This window comes from Cyprinus carpio, chromosome B20 (assembly GCF_018340385.1).
Source record: "Cyprinus carpio isolate SPL01 chromosome B20, ASM1834038v1, whole genome shotgun sequence".
Classification (NCBI taxonomy): Eukaryota; Metazoa; Chordata; class Actinopteri; order Cypriniformes; family Cyprinidae; genus Cyprinus; species Cyprinus carpio.
In genome coordinates, this window is record NC_056616.1 from 6,155,941 (window position 1) to 6,180,137 (window position 24,197).

Below are 24,197 nucleotides of genomic sequence, written 5' to 3' on the forward strand. Positions count from 1 at the left end.
ATTTGGCACCCTTATGTGCCCTTGAGTTATGGGATTGGCCAAATAGGGAAATTAGTATAAAAATCCAATAAATGTAACTGGTGGACAGTGATAGCAGCTGAGTTAATTTGCAATCATTCACAGTGTTTCCCAGCCTTTTGTCCTTGAAGCCCTTTTGTCCTCTATTCCTGGAAACTACCTATGAATTTGTCTGAATACCTATGCTATACATTGCATCTATATTTGACCTCAAAACATATAAGCTCCTACACACTCCTGCAAACTCTGGCACAGATTGGGAACCACTGGTTTAGACAAATGAATAAAAAATAAGGACTGTAATTGTTGATGTACAGGTTTCTTAAATTAAACCTAAAACATTTAATTACATATAATTTGAAAATGAACATTGTCCAAAAATCATATTCATGTTTATATATGTATCTGGGAAATTTCACTGCAGGATAAATCACACAATATGGTTTTCACACTCAGGAGTTCTGGAATAAAACCAGTGGAACAAATTTGTGCAATATATTAGTGTTATCGCCAAGGAAACTGGACTTGCTCTTAAAAACAGTCATCACTTCCAAAACATTTGTCTCTTTGAAATGCAGCTGTCTTCATAAGTAATGTCCAGTTGTGGCTTAGTGAGTGTACATACTCCAAACACATTTAATGTGGTTCTGCAGTAGGTTACTATGACAACAGGAGAAGTGTTTCAGGACTTAAAGTGCTCTCAAAGGAATCTTTACCCTGGCTGGAAGACACTTCACGACAGCACTCTCAGACTTGGTCTGATACATTTTGAAAAAGCTGGTCTAATGACTGATATATGTGAGCACTAATTTAGCCTATAAAAATTTTACACATTAGTTATGTGAGATAACAATTCTACGACAATTATTGTCATTTTTTAACATTTGTTTCTTATGTCAATTGATATTGTCATAGATTCTTCTTCAGTCTTCCTACTTAAAAAATAAATAAATAAATTAAATAAACAGTATACTGAAATACAAATATGAACGTGATCATGTTTATCAAATCCATTTGATTTGTAAGATGAAACTGTAAAATCATGTTTTCTCTCCAGATCTTTTGAACAAAATTATTTATGGAAAATTTTTTAATAAACACAGTTTTACATTTTCTCAGTTTTCATGTTCAAATAACATGTATTATTAAAAACTCTCCAGTATGAAGAAAAAAAAGTTTGCATCACTCTTTTTATCAAACTTTTATTTTAAAAACCTGGCACTGTAAGTAATGTATTTAAAAGACCAGTCTTACGATAAAACTTCAGCATAATAGCGCCATCTGGTGAGAAAATTAACAATTTCATCAATAATTACTGATTTCGAGCAGGAATAGATCACCTATTGAAAATTAACTGTGACCTAGTGCCTTTAGCCACAAAAGTGATCTACAACACATTTAGTAACATCGGAAAACAAAACGCACCCCACCTGGAAAATGTACTGTATGTACTGTTAACATGTTGCGTGAAATCAATTAATGTTCTTCATTTATTACAAGAGAATTCCTCCGAGATCAAAACTTTAGCGATATTAATGTAGACAGTGTATTTATTTATTTATTGTGAAAAAAGGGAACATACAAAAAAAAATAAAAAATTAAAATAAAAAAACAGCATATAATAACTTTATTATATATATATATATATATATATATATATATATATATATATATATATATATATATATATATATATATATATATAATACAAAAAGGCCATTATATTACAAAAATCATCACATGAAGAGCCCAAAAGCAGAGCAAATTCTAACAGTCCTTATAGCTTTTTTTTATTAGCAGAAATCACATACAAGCAATTTTCCATTTCTAAGATAATTACGTTTACAGTTTGAGAATTTGCATTCGTGAAAGTAAAATTTGCTTAAGAAAAAACTATAAACAACAACAATACGATATTTTCAAGTCAAAATATCCAAACATAATGTTTCTCAGATTAGATTTGCCTGGCAAAATGTTACTTGACAAAAATGGCAATATCATTTCAAAACTTCTAAGAGTAAAATCATTTAGTTTTGGGGGACAAAAAAAAAATAACCCAAACATTAATAAGCCAAACCATCACCCAATAAGCCAAACCAAAACACTGCCTATCCTTCAAAAAACACTTCAAAAATCTAATCTGCCTTTTCATTCTAAAAAAAAAAAAAAAGGTGTTCAATTCCAGCTACACTCTTTTCTGTTTCAAAATTCTATCTATGAAACATTTCAGTCAAGTTTTAGAACATTTCACAGCACTGAGTCTGCTTTATTAAAGGTTTTTAACAATATTTATATGGTAACTGACCATGTGATAGTGTAATATTGGTTATGTTAGATCTTACTGCTGCATTTGACATGATTGATCATGAGATTCTTATTGCCCATCTCAAGACCTATGTGGGTGTGACGGGAACAGTTTTATGCTGGTTTAGTTCCTTTTTAAAGGACAGGAGATTCTCTGTTCACCTTGGCAATCTCGTCATCAGTTGGCAATTTCCCACGGGGGGCCCCGCAGGGATCTATACTAGCTCCAACCCTTTTTTCTTTATATATGCTCCCATTGGGCTCTATTTTCCTGAAAGCATTGTGTTATCTTTTTATTGCTATGCCGATTCACTTGCCCCTTAAACATTCAGGTTACATCTCCCTGGGCCCTATAATGGAGTGTATGGAGGACATAAAAATCTGGATGTCATCAAAAAACCACAAAAACAAATAAAAACACAAAACACATCCTAAAAACTCAGGCATCTTGCTTGACAATGAGCTGAAACTAGACAAGTAAACTCAGTGGTAAGATCCTGATTTTTTTTTTAATCTCCGCCTTCTTTCCAAAATGAAGTCTTTTCTCTCTTTTCAAGATTTTGAAAGATTAATTCATGTTTTCATATCATCATGGTTAGAATACTGTAACTCACTTTATTGTGGAATAAATACTACTTCCCTGGCCCATCTCCAGTTGGTCCAAAATGTGTCAGCAAGACTTTTATTGGGCCTCAGTAAATCCACATTAAAATCCACATTACACCTGCGTTAGCATCATTGCATTGACTGCCTGTCTGGTTTAGAGTGGAGTTTAAAACCCTAGTTTTTGTTTTTAAGTCCCTATACACCTCAGTCCCCTATCTATTTGAGCTTCTATCTCCACATAACCCTTCTTGAGCTCTTTGATCCGGTAGTCATAGATTGCTCAATGTTCCTACAGCCAGACTTAAACAAAGAGGTGAATGTGCCTTTGCTGTTGCAGGTCCTAAACTCTGGAACAGGTTACCAGTTCATATAAGATCTGCTTCTACAATACAGATTTTTAAATCTTTGCTTAAAAATCATTTTTTCCATTGCTTTTAATGTCCGATGATTAATTTTTAAATTCAACTTCTGTTGTTGTTCTTTTTTTCTTTTGATATCCTGTTGATAATTATATGTCTGATTTTATATAGTTTTGTTTGTATTTATTTTATCTGATGCTGTAAAGCACATTGGTCAGCTGCTGCTGTTTTAATGGTGCTATATAAGTAAATTAAACTCCTAACTTGAACTTAGTATTAACATTACCAAAATACTGTTTCCTCAGTTCAAATGAAAAGAGAATGTCAGTTCAATCAGTGTCAGCTCTAAACGTTTGTATACATTTCTTGACAGGGTTAAACCTATGGCTTAGCTTGCTACTTTCACTTTGTGAATTTTTTTTTTTTTTTTTTTTTTTTTGCAGTCTAGACCAGATTTTATTTTTTATTTTTTTAATTAAGCTTATCAAACAAATTATTCCAAGAAGAGAGTATGTGCAACCAAAATCAACTTCTTAAGAAATAAAGATCTTATTTAAAAACATTTGTCTTGACTAACTGAGAAAAACAAAAACCAATTTGGCAATAGGAGTAAAGGTTAGGAAGAGATGAAGAACGATTACAGTTTTTAAAACGCATACACCAACTAGAAGGAATAGCTCCCAAAACTGTAGCAAATTCTTTTGGGGTTAAGTATTTGGCATTTGGAGACAAATTTGTTCGATTATTAAACAACCACTTTTTCAAAAACAAACCATTACTAAACCAATTATCATAAAACAGAGATTTGTTCTTGAATAAAATGTTATTCCAAATAAAACACCTCTGTGGTGAAAAATGATGTTCATAAAGTATAGAGCCCATGCTCCCAGAAACTGTCAATGAAAGTAGAAAGGTTTGATAGGGAGTTTGGATATGTCAATTACACATTAGAAGAAAATGAATGCCACCAATTTGTGAAAAAACTAGTTCCAAACAATCCAAAATAGAAGATGGTTTAATATGTATTGAGAGAACTGGCCCCCTGACTGAGCCTGGTTTCTCCCAAGGTTTTTTCTCCATTCTGTCTGCTGCTTTCGCCTCTGGCTTGCTTAGTAGGCGACTTGATTACAAAGATACTATTTAAACTGAACTGAGCTGGATGATGACATCACTGAATTTAATGATGAACTACCCTTTTGCAGTATTGACATACTATTTGCCTATTTAATACTGTACAGTTGCTTTGACACAATCTGTATTGTTAAAAGTGCTATACAAATAAAGGTGACGACATGACTATTGATTTAGTCACTTCATTTTAAAATTAAAATTCAGACCAATACTACTGTAAGAGTTTAATATGACGACCTTCACATATAATGACATTTGTTTTTCCTTGAGGATTTTATTAAAACCTCATTAATTTACAAATGGGCATATCCACAAAGATACTGAGCTGTATATGCCTTACGAGGCAGACCCTCTTGCTTTTTTGTGTTTACATCTTTAGTTATTTGTATACCAAGATGTGTTACACTATTTTTGACAGCAATATCCTCAATTGAAATATTAGAGCAATTTAGAGCATTTTCTATTTGGTAGCAATTCACATTGATTATAATTTAAATTTAAGGATTTAGGAAAGGACTTAAGAATACACAAAGCCACTGGAATTCGTGTCTAATAATTCAAGCATAATGCTATATCATCAGCTAGATTTTTACATTAGTGTTGCCAACTGTAACACCCTTTAGATGACTACCATTGATGCTAAGGAACTGTATTGCAATTAAAAACCTGAGCGGTCTTAAGAATCTGATATTCCCATCTTCCCCATCTATGGACCAATGAGCTGTGTGACGTCTCCCTGACAATTTAAGACAATTTATTATTATTTTAAAAAGCCACTTTAAATTGATTGTTTAAATGGCAAAAAAAAAAAAACAGGTATCAAGAACATTTTTGCCCTGTGGCTTTGAGTACGAATTCAAAGTATCAGAACTTTCCCTGAATCTTTTGCAACTTCTACGTGTGAGGAAAATGTATAAAAAATAAACAAAAAATTACAGCACATGAGAAGAGTTCCCAGTCCTTTTTTTTCTTTAAGCCCCATGGTAATAGTCAAATGAGTCATGTTATAACTAGAAACAGTCTTGCCATTTACTGTTACGATCAAAAATTGCATTTTAGTTAAAAAGCAACATAATACATATTTTTGGCTTTGATATTTGTATTGTATGGTAACCATTTTTTTAAAAGCAAAAAAGGTACTTAAGGTATGCGGTATTGTGAATAGCCAGAGCTAAAGGTGTTGCGGGCATGGTGCGAAACTGCTCTTCAGCCGTGACCGTGTTCACAGTACAGCCTCTCGTATCCTATTGCTTACATAAGCATGAGATTGGAATCAAGGAGCAGAAACAGGAAACACAACATATTTTTATAAGTTATTCCACCTAATAGTCCCTTCTTCCAAGGTCATTTAAGGTAACTTAAGTTTGTGTCATTTTAACTAAACATTAAACATTTTATATGTTAAACATTTAAGTCGAATTATTAAAATATTTTGTGTGATTATCGACAGCACACCACATTTCAATGAGCAATATTTAAACAGGAATATTCCTTTCAGCTGTGCAGTGAGTGTAGCGTATTTAATGAATAATGAAAGCTTCGTACACTAACATAAAATGTTAGAAGAACAGTTTAATCATACATAGTCACAATTCTGCTTCCAAAAAAAAGGTCTTTTCTCATCTAACATCTGGAAATGTACATAAGGCCACCTGAAAATGTACATGACTTTGACAGTGTGACAAAACTCATATGTTCATATTTATATAATTGACAATATCTTACAATTACTTTGCTTACAAGTTGGCTGCTCCAAAATACAGCACTCCTTTATACAAAAATAATTCTTGTCCTGTCCTGTGAAATTTCCATGGTAGCGGGTAGAACCAAAGACAGGCCCATGTTTTTTTTTTAATTCATAAATTTTTAGTTATTTTATTCAACTGCCACGTCAAAATGACTACGTTAACAGAAGGTGTCATTGCTCCAAGTACATAAAGAGGCTGACCTTTTCCGAGAACTGATTAAAAACAAAACCACCTTGAGATTGTGACGCATAAAAAGTTTTTTTCTTTTTTCTTTTTTTAAAATAACGCTTGTTCAAAGAAAACTGTATACATTATATTCAAAGGGAAAGGAGTGATGAATATTCACACAACAAAATGCACATTTTTGATTTTTCTTCCCCAAAAAGTGTAAAAGACATTCCATTTACAGCGTTAACGTTTACAAATGTACAACTGTACAAACAAAATAAAAGCAAATCACTACGCAATTTAGCAAGGCCTGTCGAACATCACAACTAGATTCTTTTTCTTCGATTTAACTAATAAACTTACACTTAATAACTCCACATATACTACATGTATTCTACATTTATTCATATGAAGCAAAGGAACAAAAGCCATTAATATATTAGCCATACAGGAAAATTGTGCAGCAGAAGACGGCAGCCACATGTCCATTCTCTGAAAAGAATACTCTTGTGCATTCTCAATCTACACTGCTGAATGCCGCACATTTGATCCTACCCCGCAACGTCTCACAAAATCAAATCTGTCCTACTTGCGCCGAAGCCAAATGTCCTTGGATGACTCCAAGGACAGGGACGTCGCCTACCAACTTCTCCATTTTGTACAGGAGAGCATCAGCTAAAATTCAAACGCCATCTCCTCCCACACCCAAAAAACAGCAACAATTTAATATTTGTACGTGTACATGAAGATGCTATACATTTTGCCTAACCTATTACAATGTAAAGAGATGATAATCAGTACAACCATACTGTTTCTAGGGCAGTGTTCAAAAAAACTACTCAATAGACAGATGTTTCACAAACATGATGACAAAGAAAAATAATTTCATTAAAACATTAAATCCAGATGCAGCATGCCAAATCTCCCCACCCCCTGCATGCCTCGCATACCTTCCATGCACCCCAAAATGGAAAAATTCCAGGTATCGGTCTAACTCATAGCTGTGTATAACGGCAGGTGTACTGGTGTCCTTACAATTGATTCGAAACATAATAATGAACCAAGACAATAGGTGTGCACCAGACTTGGTCAGTGGGGTGTATGGTATACTGCAAACACACGCTTCCAAAAAAAAAACAAAAAATAAAAAAAACCGAGCACTTAATCAAATACACATGAGGGAGGGAAAGAAGAAAACAGATGGCAATTGCAGCCACTTCAAACAACTTCTGAATGATACAACCCCCATTTAAAGGCAGCAAACTCTAGGCAGCAAAGCTCTATGATTGGTTGAGAATAACACAACTAACTTAACGCAACTAACTTAATGGCACGGCAGACGGAAGTGGTCATCTACAAGCAAGATTTTTTAAGATCAAGCTGACTGGTTCATTATTTTTCATCAGCAGCTTTGGCATGTGTACCATCGGGCTAAAACGGCTTAAATGTACCACACTTCTTGAATGTGCCATTAAGTATGGAGATATATATATAAAGTTAATTAAAAAGGATCACTCAGTTTGGCCTTATAAAGTCACTTGCTGGTGTAAATTGTAAGAACTGTAAATTTTCAGCAAACATTTCTTTTTCTACAGAAAATGTACAAGGTAAAAAATGTACAATATATTTACTAGAAAAGAAAAAAGGAAACAGTCAGTTACATCAATTACATAATGAACAAGGGTGTTGTGCTTTACACAGGAAACAGCTTACAGACCATGCACTCTCTATTGGGGGATGGTGAAGGTAACAATGGGCACTGCACCGGGAACTGCACCAGCAACTAGTCAGACGTCTCAGGATTCTTAGGTGAGGCCAACTTCTTTTCCTTTCATTTTTTTGGTAAAACCCCTAAAGGGTATGAACTCCACGGTGGAGGAGATGCCCATAACAGATGTGGTTTTGAGGGAAAGGGGCGTGGGTTGGGTGGGAGGCCCTTACATTAGGCCATTTGTGGGGCCCCCAATAGGGCCTAGGTCTGATCCACTCTTCATGTAGTACTTCTCCAACTTAGCTAGGATGTGTTTTCCATATGTGTATTTACGGAGAGTGGCAATATGGGGCCGAATCTGAAATTGACAATAGCAATGGTTTAAATACTGCCCATGATGATTGGGTTTTTAATTTTTTCTTCAATTATTTTAATGATGCGACAGAATTCTGTGCTTATACCTTGTGCATGATGATCTTGCGCTGGGCAGGTTCAGCCATGTCAATCATTCTTTGCACTACATAATTTGCATACTGGTCCTTCATCATGGTGTAGAGGGCACTGTGAGGGCCATCCTTCTGACAGCAGACTTCATCAATCAGCAGGGCCCTCTCCGCACGGGAAGAATGAATCACGCACTTCTCTACAACATTACTACAAGAGACAGACACAAACAAAATAAAAGGAAATTTAAAGTTTTCAGATGATCAAAGGATGATCAGATGATCTTTATATATCTTTACTTAATATCTTAAATATTTAATACATTACACAAAAATTATACTTGAAAAGCACACAATAATAATAATAATAATAAAAACATTGTTAGTACACTGCTAATTTGGGGTTATTTACTGTTATAACCATTCCTCGATTTTGTTGACTGAAAATAATAGCTGTACTGTAATACCATAAAACTACTTGTTTTGAGATTGAGTTAGCGCTGTAAATTTTTTCATATAAAAAAATTCTAGATAAATATTATTTAAACTGTACTATTTATATTATTCTTTATATTTTTAATATTTAATTTGATATTTAAAGAAAGAAAACTTAGCATTGTCTTCACAACAAAATCCCCATCATCTGAATATAGTAGGGGTGAAACATTTACCGGTTGGAAAAACTAAGATGACCAAAAGGAAACTGGGGACATTTCCTAGCTCAGTGGTCAAAATATAACTGAAATTAAATGGGTCATTACCTATGAATTAAAACATTAAAAACAAAACACACACACACACACATTCAGTATTACTTGGATTTAACTTGAATAGATGTTATGTGGATACTTTTAAACTGAGAAGATTATCTCTCTCAATAATTGATAATAGTGCTATGCTGTCAACCAGGTTACATTCTTCAAGGCTGAAAGGAGACAAGTCACTCTGGTCCATACCTACTCTGATTGGCTTGATCACCTTTCATAGGCATAAATGGTGGAAATGTGTTCGTAGTCGGTATGTCAGGGTACATGTCATTCAAATCTATATGAACTGGAAAAGCTGACAAGTTGCCTAAAGCCTTCATTATAAAGAATAAGGAAAAAAAAAACCATCAGCCTTTATGTCGGAATATCCCTGAAATGATTGTTTTGTTTAATTAAGCTGGTCTAAATTAACCTGTTAACCTGCACCCAGACGCCGGCATCCTCAACTCCCCTTGTTTGCATGTGTCAATATTTACGAATAGATTAAATGAAACGGGACAAATTTGATCTTGACAAACTATATATCATTACAAAGATCTAAGCCTCAAGCATCGATGACAGATCACTGTTTTTCAATGGAAAGCTTATAAAGAATGTATTTGCTAAATTTGTGTTAGCAGTACACATCAAAACATGAAGAATGAAACCGCAGTACATACCAGATTCGTCATAATAACGAGTCATAAACACATCCACAGCTGTAAATTCCGGTTTAGTTAGAAAGGTCCACTGAACAACATCTCATGGAGCACGTTTAGTCCAACGAAGCAATAACGTTGTAATCAGTTCTTCAGGGACAGAATTGTTTGTGTCCATTATGGAATAACTCACGCTCAGAAACTGTGTCTTGGCAGTAAAAAAACGGCATGGTTTTGTAGCATACAGTGTCACAAACAGAATGAGACTATCCACAAAAAAAAAAGTGAAAGATAGGCAGAAGATTGTTAATTTGAATTCTGCCGCTCTCTCGTGATGGCTCGTGACACGCGCTCTGACACATCTGTTATCTGATGGAGGCGGAACTTAGCGATCGCCTTTTTCTTTATTTTTCAACATTTTTTTTTTTATATATGTGTGAGTGTGTTTTATGTTGAATGTGCCTGTATCTGCATGATTACCATCTGTTTGAGTGCAAATCAGCTGGCTATTACTGTGTAATCACGGCTATCAATGTGAATGCCATCTATATGAATAGTGTTATTTATTGACTTTATGGCGCATTTATATGATTACCATCTCGTTAACTGGCCATCAGCACATCAGCACGTATTTTCATTGTAAGTCATTGTAAATGCTGCATTTCTAGCAATCTCAGGATGTTCTGTAATTGGCATACAAAGTTAAATCTTTTTTATTTTTCTTACTCAAATTATTCTTATTGTATTTTTCTAGTGCTCAAATAAATCACTTATATGATGTCTAAGTTTCTGTCTAGTGTTTTATAATTGAAAAAAAAAATATGCAGTGTTTAATGACTAAAATAGTTTGTAGAAGCCTTCAATACAGTTGGTAAATATTTGTATATTTGTGGGGGTGGGGGGATGGTCGGGGTCTAGACATAGTCTCAGAAAAATGGTTGCAGGAATCTCATTTTTCATTGTATCTCCTTCAGATTTGAAATAGAAACTCATGAGACATTTGACTTTCAACCCATTACTTTTCTAGATTGCTCCAGGACTGATTTCATGTATTTTTATATCAAATAAAAAATAAAAAAAAATTCAGTGTGGTAAAAAAAATTTCAAGGCACTTCAGTGTCTATAACTTTTAATATTTTTGAGCATTATCAACTTTGGTTGACAAAAAGTACAGCCCAAAGGGTCTTCTTTCCAAAATTATATGTGTAACACACTGAAGTAAGGAACTGTTACAATTTTAAGTTAGGTAGGGCACTTTCAGCTGTGAGTCCCATAATGGGGGGTGCTGGCTAACAGGTTAAAGCTAACGCACAACCTACAACTACAGAAAATAAATACAATTTTCTCACATTTCTCTTGCTATCTACTATCTACACACTATCTAATTCTAAAACACTGGTAAAATAATCCAAGTTGAAAGATGAAAATTAAGCATTTTATAAAGAAAAAGCTTCATGTGACAATGCAGTAAGATAGTGATAATAAAAGACCACACTGCAAAATCAGTAAGGTGTATACTAACACATCAAGCAAACACATGTGGCTAGAATATTAACAAAATGCGCTAAATTGTAAGTTGGAAATTTTCGTTCCATAGAAATTCATTATAAAGAAAACAATGTGGCTTAATGGACAAAGACAGTGGTTTAATAAAAAGGCAAAAATTCATCTCAAAAAATTAGAATATCGTGAAAGTTTTTTTCTGTAACTTATTTCAAACTTAGTTAAACTTTCATATATTCTAGATTCATAACATGTAAAGTAAATCATTTTCAAAAGCATTTTTGTTTTAATTTTGATGATTAGAGCTTATAGCTCATGAAAGTCAAAAATCCAGAATATTAGAATATTTCCTAAGATCAATCAAAAAAGGATTTGCAAAACAGAAAAGTTCAAGTTCTTTAAAGTATGTTAATTTATACACTCAGAACTTGGTCTGGGCTCCTTTAGCACATATGACAGCATCAGTGAGGTGTGGCATGGAAGCTATCTGCCTGTGGCACTGCTGAGGCACTATTGAGCCTTCAGCTCATCTGAATTATTGGATCGACTATTTCTCTTCTTTCTCTTGAAAAATCCCATAGATTCCATATCGGGTTCAGGTCAGGCATGTTGGCTGACCAATCAAGCACAGTAATATCATGGTCAGCAAACCACTTGGAAGTGTTTTTGGCACAGTGGACAGGTGCTAAAGTCCTGCTGGAAAAGGAAATCAGCATCTCCATAAAGCTTGTCAGCAGATGGAAACAAAGTGCTCCAAAATCTCCTGGTAGATGGCTGCATTGACTTTGGACTTGATAAAACACAATGTTCCAACACCAGCAAACGTCACGGCACCCCAAATCATCACTGACTTCAAGCAGCTTGGATTCTGTGCCTCTCCAGTCTTCCTCCAGACTCCAGACCTTGATTTCCAAATGAAATGCAAAATTTACTTTTATCTGAAAAGGGGACTTTGGATCACTGTGCAACAGTCCAGTTATTTTTCTCCTTAGCCCAGGTAAGATGCTTCTGACGTTCCTTTTTCAGAAGTGGCTTGGTAGCCCTTTTCCTGAAGATGTCGGAGTGTGGTGACTCTTGATGCACTGACTCCAGCGTCAATCCACTCCTTGTGAAGTTCTCCCAAATGTTTGAATCTGCTTGACAGTATTCTCACAAGCTTGCGGTCATCCCTGTTGTTTGTGCATCTTTTCCTACCCAATTTCTTCCTTCCAGTAAACTTTGCATTTTATATGCTTTGATACAGCACTCTGTGATTAGCCACTACTATCAGTAATGACCTTCTGTGACTTACCTGCTTTGTTGAGGGAGTCAATGAACCTCTTCTGGACCAATGCCAAATGTTCCCCATTATTGGGGTTTCAAAGAACAAGAGATACCCAGAATTTATACTATAGGGATGGTCATTTAATGAAAATCAAATGTAAATATTCTAATATTTTGAGATACTGAATTTTTGACTTTCATGAGTTGTAAGCTCTAATCATCAAAATTATATATATATATATATATATATATATATATATATATATATATATATATATATATATATATATATATATATATATATATATATATATATATAATGTAATGAATCTAGAATATATGAAAGTTTCACTTTCTCAAAAAATTATTTTTTTTCACAATATTCTAATTTTTTGAGATGCATCTGTATACTAATTACAGTCTGTAAATAGTACCATTTAAATACCTAATTTAGTGTTTTAACATCTCTACCTTAATGCATTAAACAATGTTAAACTTTTTCTTTATACACTCTATGGGAGGAAAATGCTTAATTTGAATATTTGTGCATTCTGTGCTCTACTTGTCTGTACATAATATGCTTTATTAATAATGTGTATATTAAGTAGTTCCTCCAAATTTGGTCTTAGTACATTAAGCCAATTTAAGAGTTTTAGAATGTTTTTGGTCACTATAATTGTGATATTAATTTTTCATACTGTTTCATCTATAGAATTCAGTTCTCTCACATTAACTGACCTTGCAAATTTATGTTGACTCAAAGCCAGAACCTTCCCTCTGACCTCCGCCACTATCTTGCTCTTGTCTTCTGGACGCCCATGCTCCAAAACATGCTGGATCACATAGTTACCATACTGATCCTGCATGTGGAGACAGGCAGAGAACAGTGGGAGGGAGAGAGAAAGAACATACATAATATTATTGTAACAGCTCATAAATAAATAAACATAAATAAACAGAACATTACATGAAATACTAGTACAACAAGGTTGAGCAAGGCTACTTTAACCACATACCCTCACAATAAAACAACTGACCTTAAAGGGATACTCCACCCCAAAATGAAAATTGTCATTAATCACTTACCCCCATGTCGTTGGGACAGTCACAAGCCTCCCGGTTTTAATCCACAATATCTTAAATTGTGTTCCGAAGAAGAACAAAGCTTTTACAGGTTCGGAACGACATGGGGGTAAGTGATTAATGACAAAATTTTCATTTTGGGGTGGAGTATCCCTTTAAAAAAAGATGAACTATCCAGGCCCCCAATTGGGTTATTTAAAAAATAGCAACCCATGGCCATTGATTTATTAAAACTCCCACTTTATCTAAGCAATGATTGGTCCTAAAAATTGGTATTAGGCAAATAGCCCAACAAGAAACCACAAAACACCCACTCACATACAGACACACCAACATTCATTTGGAAGGTGGCAAAAACTCGCACGCCAATATCAGAAGCTGTGGGATTCAGTCTAAACCCTTTGTCTATTCTAATTTTCCCTCAAATTTAAAGGAGCGGTCACTACTTTATTGTTTTGGGTAGGTTTATTTGCACAAGATTAGTTCAACTATTTTGGATGCACATCACAAATCAAGTTGCTGGTTTGAGGTGCTCTGGGTGGAACAGGAAAAAAAAATTATTGAAAGTGCCAGAGACACTGAAATACAGACAGATTAAAAAAAATCATTAAAAGAGGGAAACTCAAAAAGAAGGAGACCTTAATATGAGAACAGTCCCTATTTAGTTGCATGACAACAAACAAGGCTGTGAGGGTTAGATGTATAGCTCGTCAAATATGTCAGGACTCAACAATAAGGACTGCTAAATGACCCTGGGTGAACTGATAGAACTGCCACTCTCGCTATCAAGTCAGTAATATGTTGTCTCTTTCTTACATTAATGTGCCTCACAAACCTACACATTTAGTTTTGCTAGATAGAACATTATTAATTTAAAGTGTCAAGATGGAACATATCTTCTGAAAGTGCAAACATGATGTCAATATCTTACATTTTAAAGTTCAAATAGTTGTTTTGCTACAGTATCATAAATTGTAAAGTAACTACACTACTATGATAATAGTATAGTTAATTTGTATTGGTAACAGTATCTTGACATTTTACTAGTATTGACTTCTAGACTACCAAAATTCTGGTATTGTGACAACACTGAATACTTCTGTATCTCACTATATCTCACAGCCTTGCTTGTCTCAAATTAATTGGTGTCCACACTAAATAAGGTCTATAATATATTAGGATTAGATTTTAGGCAGAATGTAGAGAGGTGGCAGCCATTAAGGAAGAAAGTTGTGTAAGGTAAAGTGTGAGTGAAAAGAACCCTGCAATGCAAAAAGCAACTGGAGAAGCATCTAGGTGTTAAACACAGGCTGGTTAGGAGGTAGACGAGGAGACGTCAGGAGGTTCTTGTGAGTGGGAGGAAGGCGCGTAACTCTGACCTTGAACAGTGCATCGCTGGACAGTGTATAATATGTTTTGGGGGTCATCTCCAATGAAACAGCTTGATACTTCTAGATAAAATAAGTCAGGGGGGCAAGGGGTGGGTAATGTTTTGCAACATAAAAATCCATTAGCACATCTAACTGGACATAAGAAAATACTTCAAAGCAATTGAATGCAACTTCAAAGTAGGCAAAAAGTTATAGAATAAACAAGTCATGCAGTAAACATCATGCAATCGCCTCCACCCTATCCCACAAAGTACTACAACCCTAAGCTCTACTCATTGCATGGCCTCCTTTCCATTCACACAGAAGGAACAATGAACAAAAGTGTACTTGTCTATTAAGTGGCCCAATCTCCCAAATATATATATATATATATATATATATATATATATAAATATATATATATATATATATATATATATATATATATATAGATAGATAGATATAGATATATATAGTAATGAATAAAATAAAAATAAGAATAAATTACACACACACATCTAATGGGATGAGCTACCTAATAGTGAAATTTTTTTTAGACATAGGCACGAAAGTACGAAAATACAAAAACTAGGCAGCAAATTAAGTTACCTGATTTTAACTACAGGGAAGCATTGCATGTATTTAATAATGCAAAAAAAAATGCAAATGCAGAACTTTCCTCTATTTCACTCAAATAATTGAGAGGGTTGCTGAAAAGTTTGAGCATATACACACATTTTGAAATAAAATTCCTCAAAATATTGTCTCCGTGTAGTCAAAGGCTTATTCAAATTTTTGTCCAATAAAACTCACTATAGAATGATAATGTCCCTCCTCCTTAATACCACCATTATTTCTAGTAGTAAACAATGATACAATAACTAAAAGTTACTGGCAATTTAAAACACACACCCACACACACATAAAGTTTGACTCATTTTTCTCCCCAAGTTCTGGTTCAATAAGAAAATACAACTGTGCTATTCTACAGGGTCTTTAAGTTGTGTTAGCTCAGCAACATGCTACCACTGATGAAATTAATGGATCATTAGTAAGCATTGTTTGCCATGAAGATCATTTCTAATCAGCCACACATTTGGATACAGCCTTAACCCTCTGAAGTAGATTAACGTGTATAAGAGTTATGAGGCATTTTCTCCTGATAACCCCGAAAAGAACTTAAATTACACTTTCAGTTTTGATCGTACAGATAAGAGCAATACATCAATCAAATCTGTAAAGGGTCTACTTTTTTTGTATACAGACATAACAACAAAACTTTGTGCACTTATAAAATAAAGATAACAAACAAGGTGTACTGTCTGCAGCCTTTGCCTGCGCTGATCTTCATTTACAAACGCGTCATTAAAATGAACTGTAACTCAGTGAATACTGTACATGTCCACTTTTAAACTAAACAAGTGCTGCCAAAAACAAATATTCTGTGATAAAGTAATCCATATGAAAACAACGCAATGTCCGTTTTTCACGTCTCCCTTCATTATCTTCTAATGCGACCACGCCCCCGCGCTGAACGTGCTATTCAGATTCTAATGTTTCACTGAAGCGCGCGGCTTGAATACGCCCACACAACAGAAGACAAACGCAGCGAGATTGTTCCTCAAGTTTTTTTTTATTTTACTGTTTGCTTCGCGATGAGAGAAATAAGACATAATTCACCTCAAAAAGATGTGATGTGGTTGAGGATTTGAGATTTGGATTTCCTCAGAAAAAAGAATGAAGCACTTTATTCAACAGAGATCATAAACATGAGTAAGTCTCTTTTTATTTATTTATATACTTGTACTAGTTTTCACATAACGTGTAAACATTTTACTAGTTAGACTTTTTTCCAAAGACTTTTTCCAAACTATAATTCCTGACTAAATGTATAATCAAGTGAAATATTATGAGGTTTCAATAACAATATACACTACTATACCATTCAAAAGCTTGACGTAAATAATATAAATGTAACAAATAGATGTAACTGTAACAAATGTAACAAACAATGCTGTTCTTTCAATTTATCCCCCCTAAAAAAACCTGAAAAAAAAATATTCTCAGCTCTTTTCAACATTAATAATAATAATAATAATAATAATAATAATAACAACAATAATAATAACAATACATTTTTTTTTTTTGTAGAAAATAAGATTGTTAAAAGGATTTCTGAAGGATTGTGTGACTGGAGTAATGATGCTAAAAATTCAGCTTTGAAAGTCAGCTTTGATTGTTCCTAATAAACTGTTTAACTGCACTCACAAGTGAATATTAAATTATGTTGCGGGATAATTAAATATATTCTAAATAAACTACAAACATAAAATTATATACATTTATTTTGTCCTTACATTCTTTCTTGTAATTCTTCCCCCTCAGTCACACAGCTGACTGAATGGCTCATTATGCAGCTCATTATGCAGGCCTTTGTCTTCTCGGGTGTGAATCACAATGATATTCATGATAGTTGACGCCTAGGGCTGTCGCGGTTAAGAAATTTCCCCTGCGGTTATTTTGGGTGGCTCAATAGCGCGATATGCGGTTTTACCGCAGTTTTTTTTTTTTTTTTTTTTTTTTTTTTTTTAACAAACCTTATTTATCCTGATTTTACTGCATACAAAGCTCTATTGTTATGTTATGTAGCATATATTGTTGCTTTTTAACTGACCGAGAGACACGTTTTAAAAAAAATTGTTTATTGTTAAATGCCAAACAGCAACAAGAACATGCCTTTTCCAATTAAAAAAATTAAAAGAAATCAAAGAGTTCTAAAGTATCACATGAAAACAAGCAATAAGAAAATGGCTTTTTTTTTATTTGAAAAACAAAAGAATTCTTAAGTAGGCTATCACATGAACAACGTGTAGACCTAAGTGAAAATACAGAGAATAAACTAAATATTACTTAATCGGTAACGTAGGCAATGTGATTTAGACCTGGGTTACCATGTCATTGTTGCGTGCTAGGAAAACCAACATATTAACCTTATGTGGTTTCAGGGAGGATCGCACGGGGGTAACAATATTCCCCGCGGCACTGAAAACCCTTTCTGACGGTGTGCTCGTTGCACAATTACACATGTATTTGCGCGCGACTTTGGACAGCAACGGAAATCTAGACTGATTATCGCGCCACCAGGGCAGTGGATTCACGTTGGCGTCGATGCACTCCTCATGCAGATAGCGTGTGTGCTCGTTATCTGCTTGCGCTCTCTTGGGTATGGGCGCTGACACGGAGGTTGTCCGTGACTTCAGCAGGTCTCCAAGAGTCTTTTTCTTTGCTGCAGGTGGCACCACCGCCTGCCCATCGTCTCCAACCACTGACGCACTGGCAGCGGTCTCTTCGTCCTCCACTCCCACCATATCTTCGATGAGTGCGGATTTTGTCTCCGTGATATTGATATGATCGCCCCTATATCGAGGATTTTACAGTATTTTACAGATTTCGCGAAGGCTTCAGCGACTCCTAACTGTCGGCCGGTACCGGTCTCAGCTGTCCTTTTTGATGTTGCTCCGCGACCTGATGCTTGAGGGGACAGCTGCGCTTCAATAGCTGGATGACAGTTAGCGAGATGACACCTCAAATTAGATGTATTGCCGCGTGTCACAGCAGCCTTATTTTTGCCGCAAATTTTGCATATCGGCTGATCTAAATTCGCTGGCTCGCCCTTTTCATTGGGTTGAAAGCCGAAATGTTCCCAAACTGGCGACGTGACATAGTTTCAGCCGGCCTATTCAAAACAAACGAAACACCACAAACCTACAACGGCTCGCGAGAAAATGACAGTCGTAACCATATTGTATCATTAATTTATTTAACATTGAATGCACAGTGACAAATTGAAAAAACAAGAAGGCCACAGCCTCAAAAAAAAAAAAAAAAAAAAAAAACCTGAACACTGCGGTTGGCGTGGTTTCTGCGGTTGCTATATTTCCTCTGCGGTTTGCTTGTCAATAGCGCGGTATTACAATATTGCGGTTATCGCGACAGCCCTATTGACGCCTACTCGCATATGACTTTTACCAACAAAAAGTGTAGAAAATTTAAATCAATATATTGTTTTCTGTAAGTGAGTAAACAAGATGATTTTCACATCATTTAGAAAGAAAAATTCTAGGCTACAAGCTCCAGTTCCCAAAAGTCCCGGGAACCAATGTTCTGTATGTGTTTTATTGCCTTATTCAAGTGATTTAACATTTTTAGTTTTTTTTTACTAACCACGCATAACATTTTTTTTTTCTCAAAAACACAATCATGTACATACATACATACATATTATTATAGCCCAGTTTGTGCTGATTACAGTGAGATTAGCCATTTAGATATTTATAAGAAACTAAAAAAAAAGCACAAATGTCAGGCCATGACAAAACTTCTCCAGGCCCCAAAAATACCCTTAGACTCCAGAGGGTTAAGGGGTTATTCCACCCCAAAATGAAAATTTTGTCATCACTTACCCCCATGTCGTTCCAAACCCTTAAAAGCTTTGTTTGTCTTCGGAACACAATTTAAGATATTTTGGATGAAAATCGGAAGGCTTGTGACTGTCCCACTGACTGCCAAGTAACACTGTCAAGGCCGAGAAAAGTATGAAAGACATTGTCAGAATAGTCCATCTGCCATCAGTGGTTCAATCTGAATTTTATGAAGCGACAAGAACACTTTCTGTATGCAAAGAAAACAAAAATAACAACTTTATTCAACAATTTGTCTCCTCCCCGTCACCGTAGCGCCATTTTGGAGACTATACACTGAACGCAAACTGCGTATGCTGTTCTGTGTCAGCCGCACCAGACATTTTCTTCATTTATTTACACTTTGATTTGAATGAAAACAGCGTATCCGTGTGGTGCGGCCTGTTTTTATACAGTCTACGGGTGCGGCTGACACAGAACAGCATATGCAGTTTGCATTCAGTGGATACTCAAAATGGTGATACGGTGACACGGAGAAGACAAATTGTTGAATAAAGTCAGTATTTTTATTTTCTTTGCGTACAAAAAGTATTCTCTTCGCTTCATAAAATTCAGATTGAACCACTGATGGCAAATGGACTATTTTGATGATTTATTTCACACATTTCTGGCCCTTTACAGTGTTATTTACTTGGAGGTCAATGGGACAGTCATAAGCCTCCTGGTTTTCATCCAAAATATCTTAAATGGAGTTCTGAAGATGAACAAAGCTTTTACGGGTTTGGAACGACATGGGGGTAAGTAATTAATGTAAAAAATTTCATTTTGGGGTGGAGTAACCCTTTAAGAGCCATTCACACAGTTCATTTTTATGTTGAAAAAAGCTAGACACAGTGGAATGAAAAAAACGCAAGACTGAGACGTATTAACTTGAGCGCTGCATTTTTTTGAATACTGTGACTTGCTTTAAATACTGCAAATAAATGGAAGCACAATACTCAGAGTCTGTATAGAATATGTTTATAAAGAAAAGCAAATGGAAAATGAAGTGCAGTGGAATGCAAAAACATGTCCTGTGTAAATGGCCCCTTAGAAGGCAGCTGCCAATGTTGTCCCTTTGGAACAGTTACTTAAATTTTGACATTTTCTACTGGGATTATATTAAATATGAAAGGAGGCCACACAATAAGAAACTAACTACAGCAACAGTAGTAGACTTCAGAGATTCCTAGAATTCCTGGATGACACTTTCAGGAAGTTGTACCTGTCCCAGCTGCTCAGAGTGCTGGTGGAGTTCTTCCAGGATTGGCAGGGTCTGTTCCTGGGTACAGTGCTCCAGGATACGCTGGATCACCCTGCAGCCATACGGATGAGTGGACAAAACAAACACCTACACACCGAGAGGAAAAAACTTTTAAAAAAAACCATGATGTGATATTTAAAAAAAAAAAAAAAAAAAAGAAAGAAAAAAAGAAAAAGACAAATGAAGATTTAGGGGGAAAAAATTAAATGTTGCACATTTTAATGTTAATTCATTCTATCTAATGCAGTTATAGAGTTCAAAATTTAACTAAAGTCAGTGAATTGACTTGTACCTGTACTTTAAAAGGGGACTCAACCCTCTTTTTATTTGTGATATACTGTCTCAGACTAATTTACATTCGCTCTGGTGTTTTAGGAAGCCAAACAAATTAGAATATAACAACAACGATGGCAATAGCCATATATTGTAAAATAATTGGACAGTTAAATAAATGAAAATTAATATTTCATAGGTATATAATTTTTTGCTGTACACTAGAGTAGGGAAACTGAACCTTCGCAAGGACCCGCCCTCCTTAGTTACTGTTGCTATCTCAGACAAACAATGCCGCTCTCACACTGCACAACATGTTCTTGTTCTCACGCAGTGAAAAATACATCGAAGAGCAAAGAGAAAACTGATAACGTGCCGACAGACAAGAAGTTCTCAGGAATCTAATTTTGTCATTTTTAAAGAAATTCAAACTATAAATACTGTTTTCTGCCTCTTTGATGTGTCGTGACAAATTGCTGTAATGCCTCAGTTCAATCAGCACACGTGAACCCATCGTCTTTTCATATGTACGTAAAGCACGAAATAAACGTGAATAAACATCAGAATGTATTTTATTTCAACTGCCGAAAACACCATTTTTCAAGTTCAAGTCCACCGAAGTCTGATTTGTGGTTAAGGCTAGAAGGGATACAAGGTGTGGCTACTGGGCATGTGCATATCAATATAGCATAATTTTTGTCACTGTTTTTAATTACTGTTTTTGCATTATTGTTTATGGTTGGGGAAGGTGTAGACATTAATAAAACAATCTAATCCACCTTTTTCTGAACACAGAAGTCTCACCCGACTGGAACAGTGCCTTACATTTCCAGTCTCTGGTGTTTCTAGTCACATTTACATATTTTCCAAGCCAAAAATATAATGTGAAACCTATGAAAATGGTTTAAAAAAAAACATGGCTCCACAGTTTCATCACTTTACAGTGGCACAATGACTTTTTTTTTTTTTTTTTTTTACAGTAAAGGACCTTTCATAGTTTAATGAGTGGGAAGATGATATGAAGCAGTGTAAGGTTAGCTGCATTGAAAATAGATGAGCGCACGTGCATATACAGCTCCTGTATATGCGAAGTTCACGGGATTTTGTCCACAGGATGATTAGAAAGAGCACAAATTATTTTAACATATTACTTTATTATTTCACATTCAGTATTTTAACTTAAGCACTGCGAGCCATGCGTATAGCGCCGGACATGACAGATATTCTGGTACACAAAACAAGTACTTTAAAGGAATCCCTTTAGTTTACTGCCGTTACTGTGGCAGCCAACAACAGCACAGCTTAACTCTGCACACATTTTTTGTTGTATTAAAAAAAGTTTCAATTCGGTTTTTACCACGTTTTAACATGGATTTCTATGGAGACTGGCTGTAGCTGTTGGAAAAGATGGCGGATAGCAACGGCGGCACATAATATTTATGTTCTGATTGGTCAGATCACCTGTCAATCAAACTCCCTGTGAATGGTCAATTACAATACGTATTCCCTCATTTCTACACTTGAAAGAGATATTTTGAATTTGGACTGCATTTAAACCGGTAGCCATCAAAAATTCATACTCCACTTTTAACCTTTTGACGGAAATGGCAGCAGAGCTTTTATTTTGAAGGAAAACTCCAGCTTCAGTTAAAAAAAAAAGCGTCTCACTATAAATCTAGTGAACTGCCATAATCATCTCCCGCGAAAATAAAGCATTGCTATTGTTTTATATCATCATGTGACCACGATAATATTGAGACAGTTTTGCTATTGCGATAACGATATTGATCATATCATCACATCCCAACTAATCATATTATTAGTGACTCTCTAAAATACCAACATCTAGGGTCAAGTAAGGTATGAGATAATTTCTTATCATAATATAGTTTAATTGTCTTAAATTTAACCAAATAATTACTAAAAAAAAAAATCTATATTTAATTTTATATGGGATTTAAAGTCAAACTAAAAGACACTATTATACATAACAAACAAACTAGACAGAACCTGAAACAGAGCTAAATTTATCCTATGTTAATTTATCCTATGTTAGGATAAATTTCCTAATTAGGAATTAGGATATTTAAGTAATTTTTATAAACGTGCCTTAGAAAATAACATTACTGGTGTGTGTCTTGAGACAAAACAAAGACAGTGATATATTTTAAGATCAGTCAGTGCAAGTTTATTTCAGTTAAAACAGCTCAGACTTGCATTTTAGTCTGGGACTAGGCTTAAGCCTTGTCTGTGAAACCAGGGGTAAGTATTTTATGGAACTGTCCCCAAGTGTAAGCAACATAAAGTAGTCTTGACTACTGATATAGTATATAGCCAGAAAATCTCTACCAGGGTATAAACTGTATAACAAAATCTCAGATTTTTATCTTTATTTTAATTTGCACGATTTAAACATGGACTAGAGTAGACTACAAAGGTTCTTAAACAAGTTTTTCGACAGACATGCAATAATATGCATCAATATTTGGTCTGCCACCACCATATATGTAAATTCTGTTTCTGGGTGTTTTGAGTGTCTGTGGAGCTAATACCTGTCCCTGAAAGGCATCAATGATGAACTGAAGAGCCTGGGGCTGGACACACTCAATACATTTCTGCACCACATGATTTCCGTTCTGATCCTTGACACATTTCAGCACATGACCATCCAACTCCCGTACGATGTCACTCTGACAAACGTGAAATAAAAAAAAAATGAAACCTTCAATTAAACAATTACTCATTCTGTTGTTCGGAGAACTACCAACATTTTAAACATTTTTTTTATTTTAATACATGTAGACTTAACTGTATTTTTAAAAAATTCTAGTGTGGACTATACTGTACTGTAGAAAGTTACAGTACAATCAAACAATGCCTAACATTGTGGATTAATGTGTAATGTGGAAAGAAAACAAAAGGCAACTTACAATTACCTGCTGGTCAGAGGAGATGGATTCCAGAGCTTTTTGAATCACACGACAACCATACATCTGCAGAGCCAGCGGCAACACATGGCCACGGATACGAGTTGCAAGTGCCAATTTCTGATCCACACTGCCAAACTGTAGCAGAGAATCAGAGACCG

At 35.0% G+C, this 24,197-nt stretch overlaps 1 protein-coding gene across 6 annotated transcripts in view; it reads right to left on the bottom strand.

Moving 5' to 3' along the window:
- Positions 1–5,970: 5,970 nt before the first annotated feature.
- The window catches only part of LOC109069708 (pumilio homolog 2-like), an 87,570-nt gene continuing 69,343 nt past the window's right edge, over positions 5,971–24,197 (bottom strand). For 3 of the 6 annotated variants that reach the window (XM_042747349.1, XM_042747347.1, XM_042747348.1), the window contains exons 17-23: positions 24,040–24,174; positions 23,662–23,799; positions 20,798–20,923; positions 15,122–15,193; positions 13,398–13,519; positions 8,507–8,699; positions 5,971–8,403 (exon numbers count right to left, since the gene is read on the bottom strand). In XM_042747349.1, coding sequence (XP_042603283.1) covers positions 8,272–8,403; positions 8,507–8,699; positions 13,398–13,519; positions 15,122–15,193; positions 20,798–20,923; positions 23,662–23,799; positions 24,040–24,174 — 918 coding nt within the window. In that variant the 3' untranslated portion in view covers positions 5,971–8,271. The remainder of the gene's footprint in view (positions 8,404–8,506; positions 8,700–13,397; positions 13,520–15,121; positions 15,194–20,797; positions 20,924–23,661; positions 23,800–24,039; positions 24,175–24,197) is intronic. The other 3 variants (XM_042747350.1, XM_042747352.1, XM_042747351.1) reach the window with 3 other exon arrangements.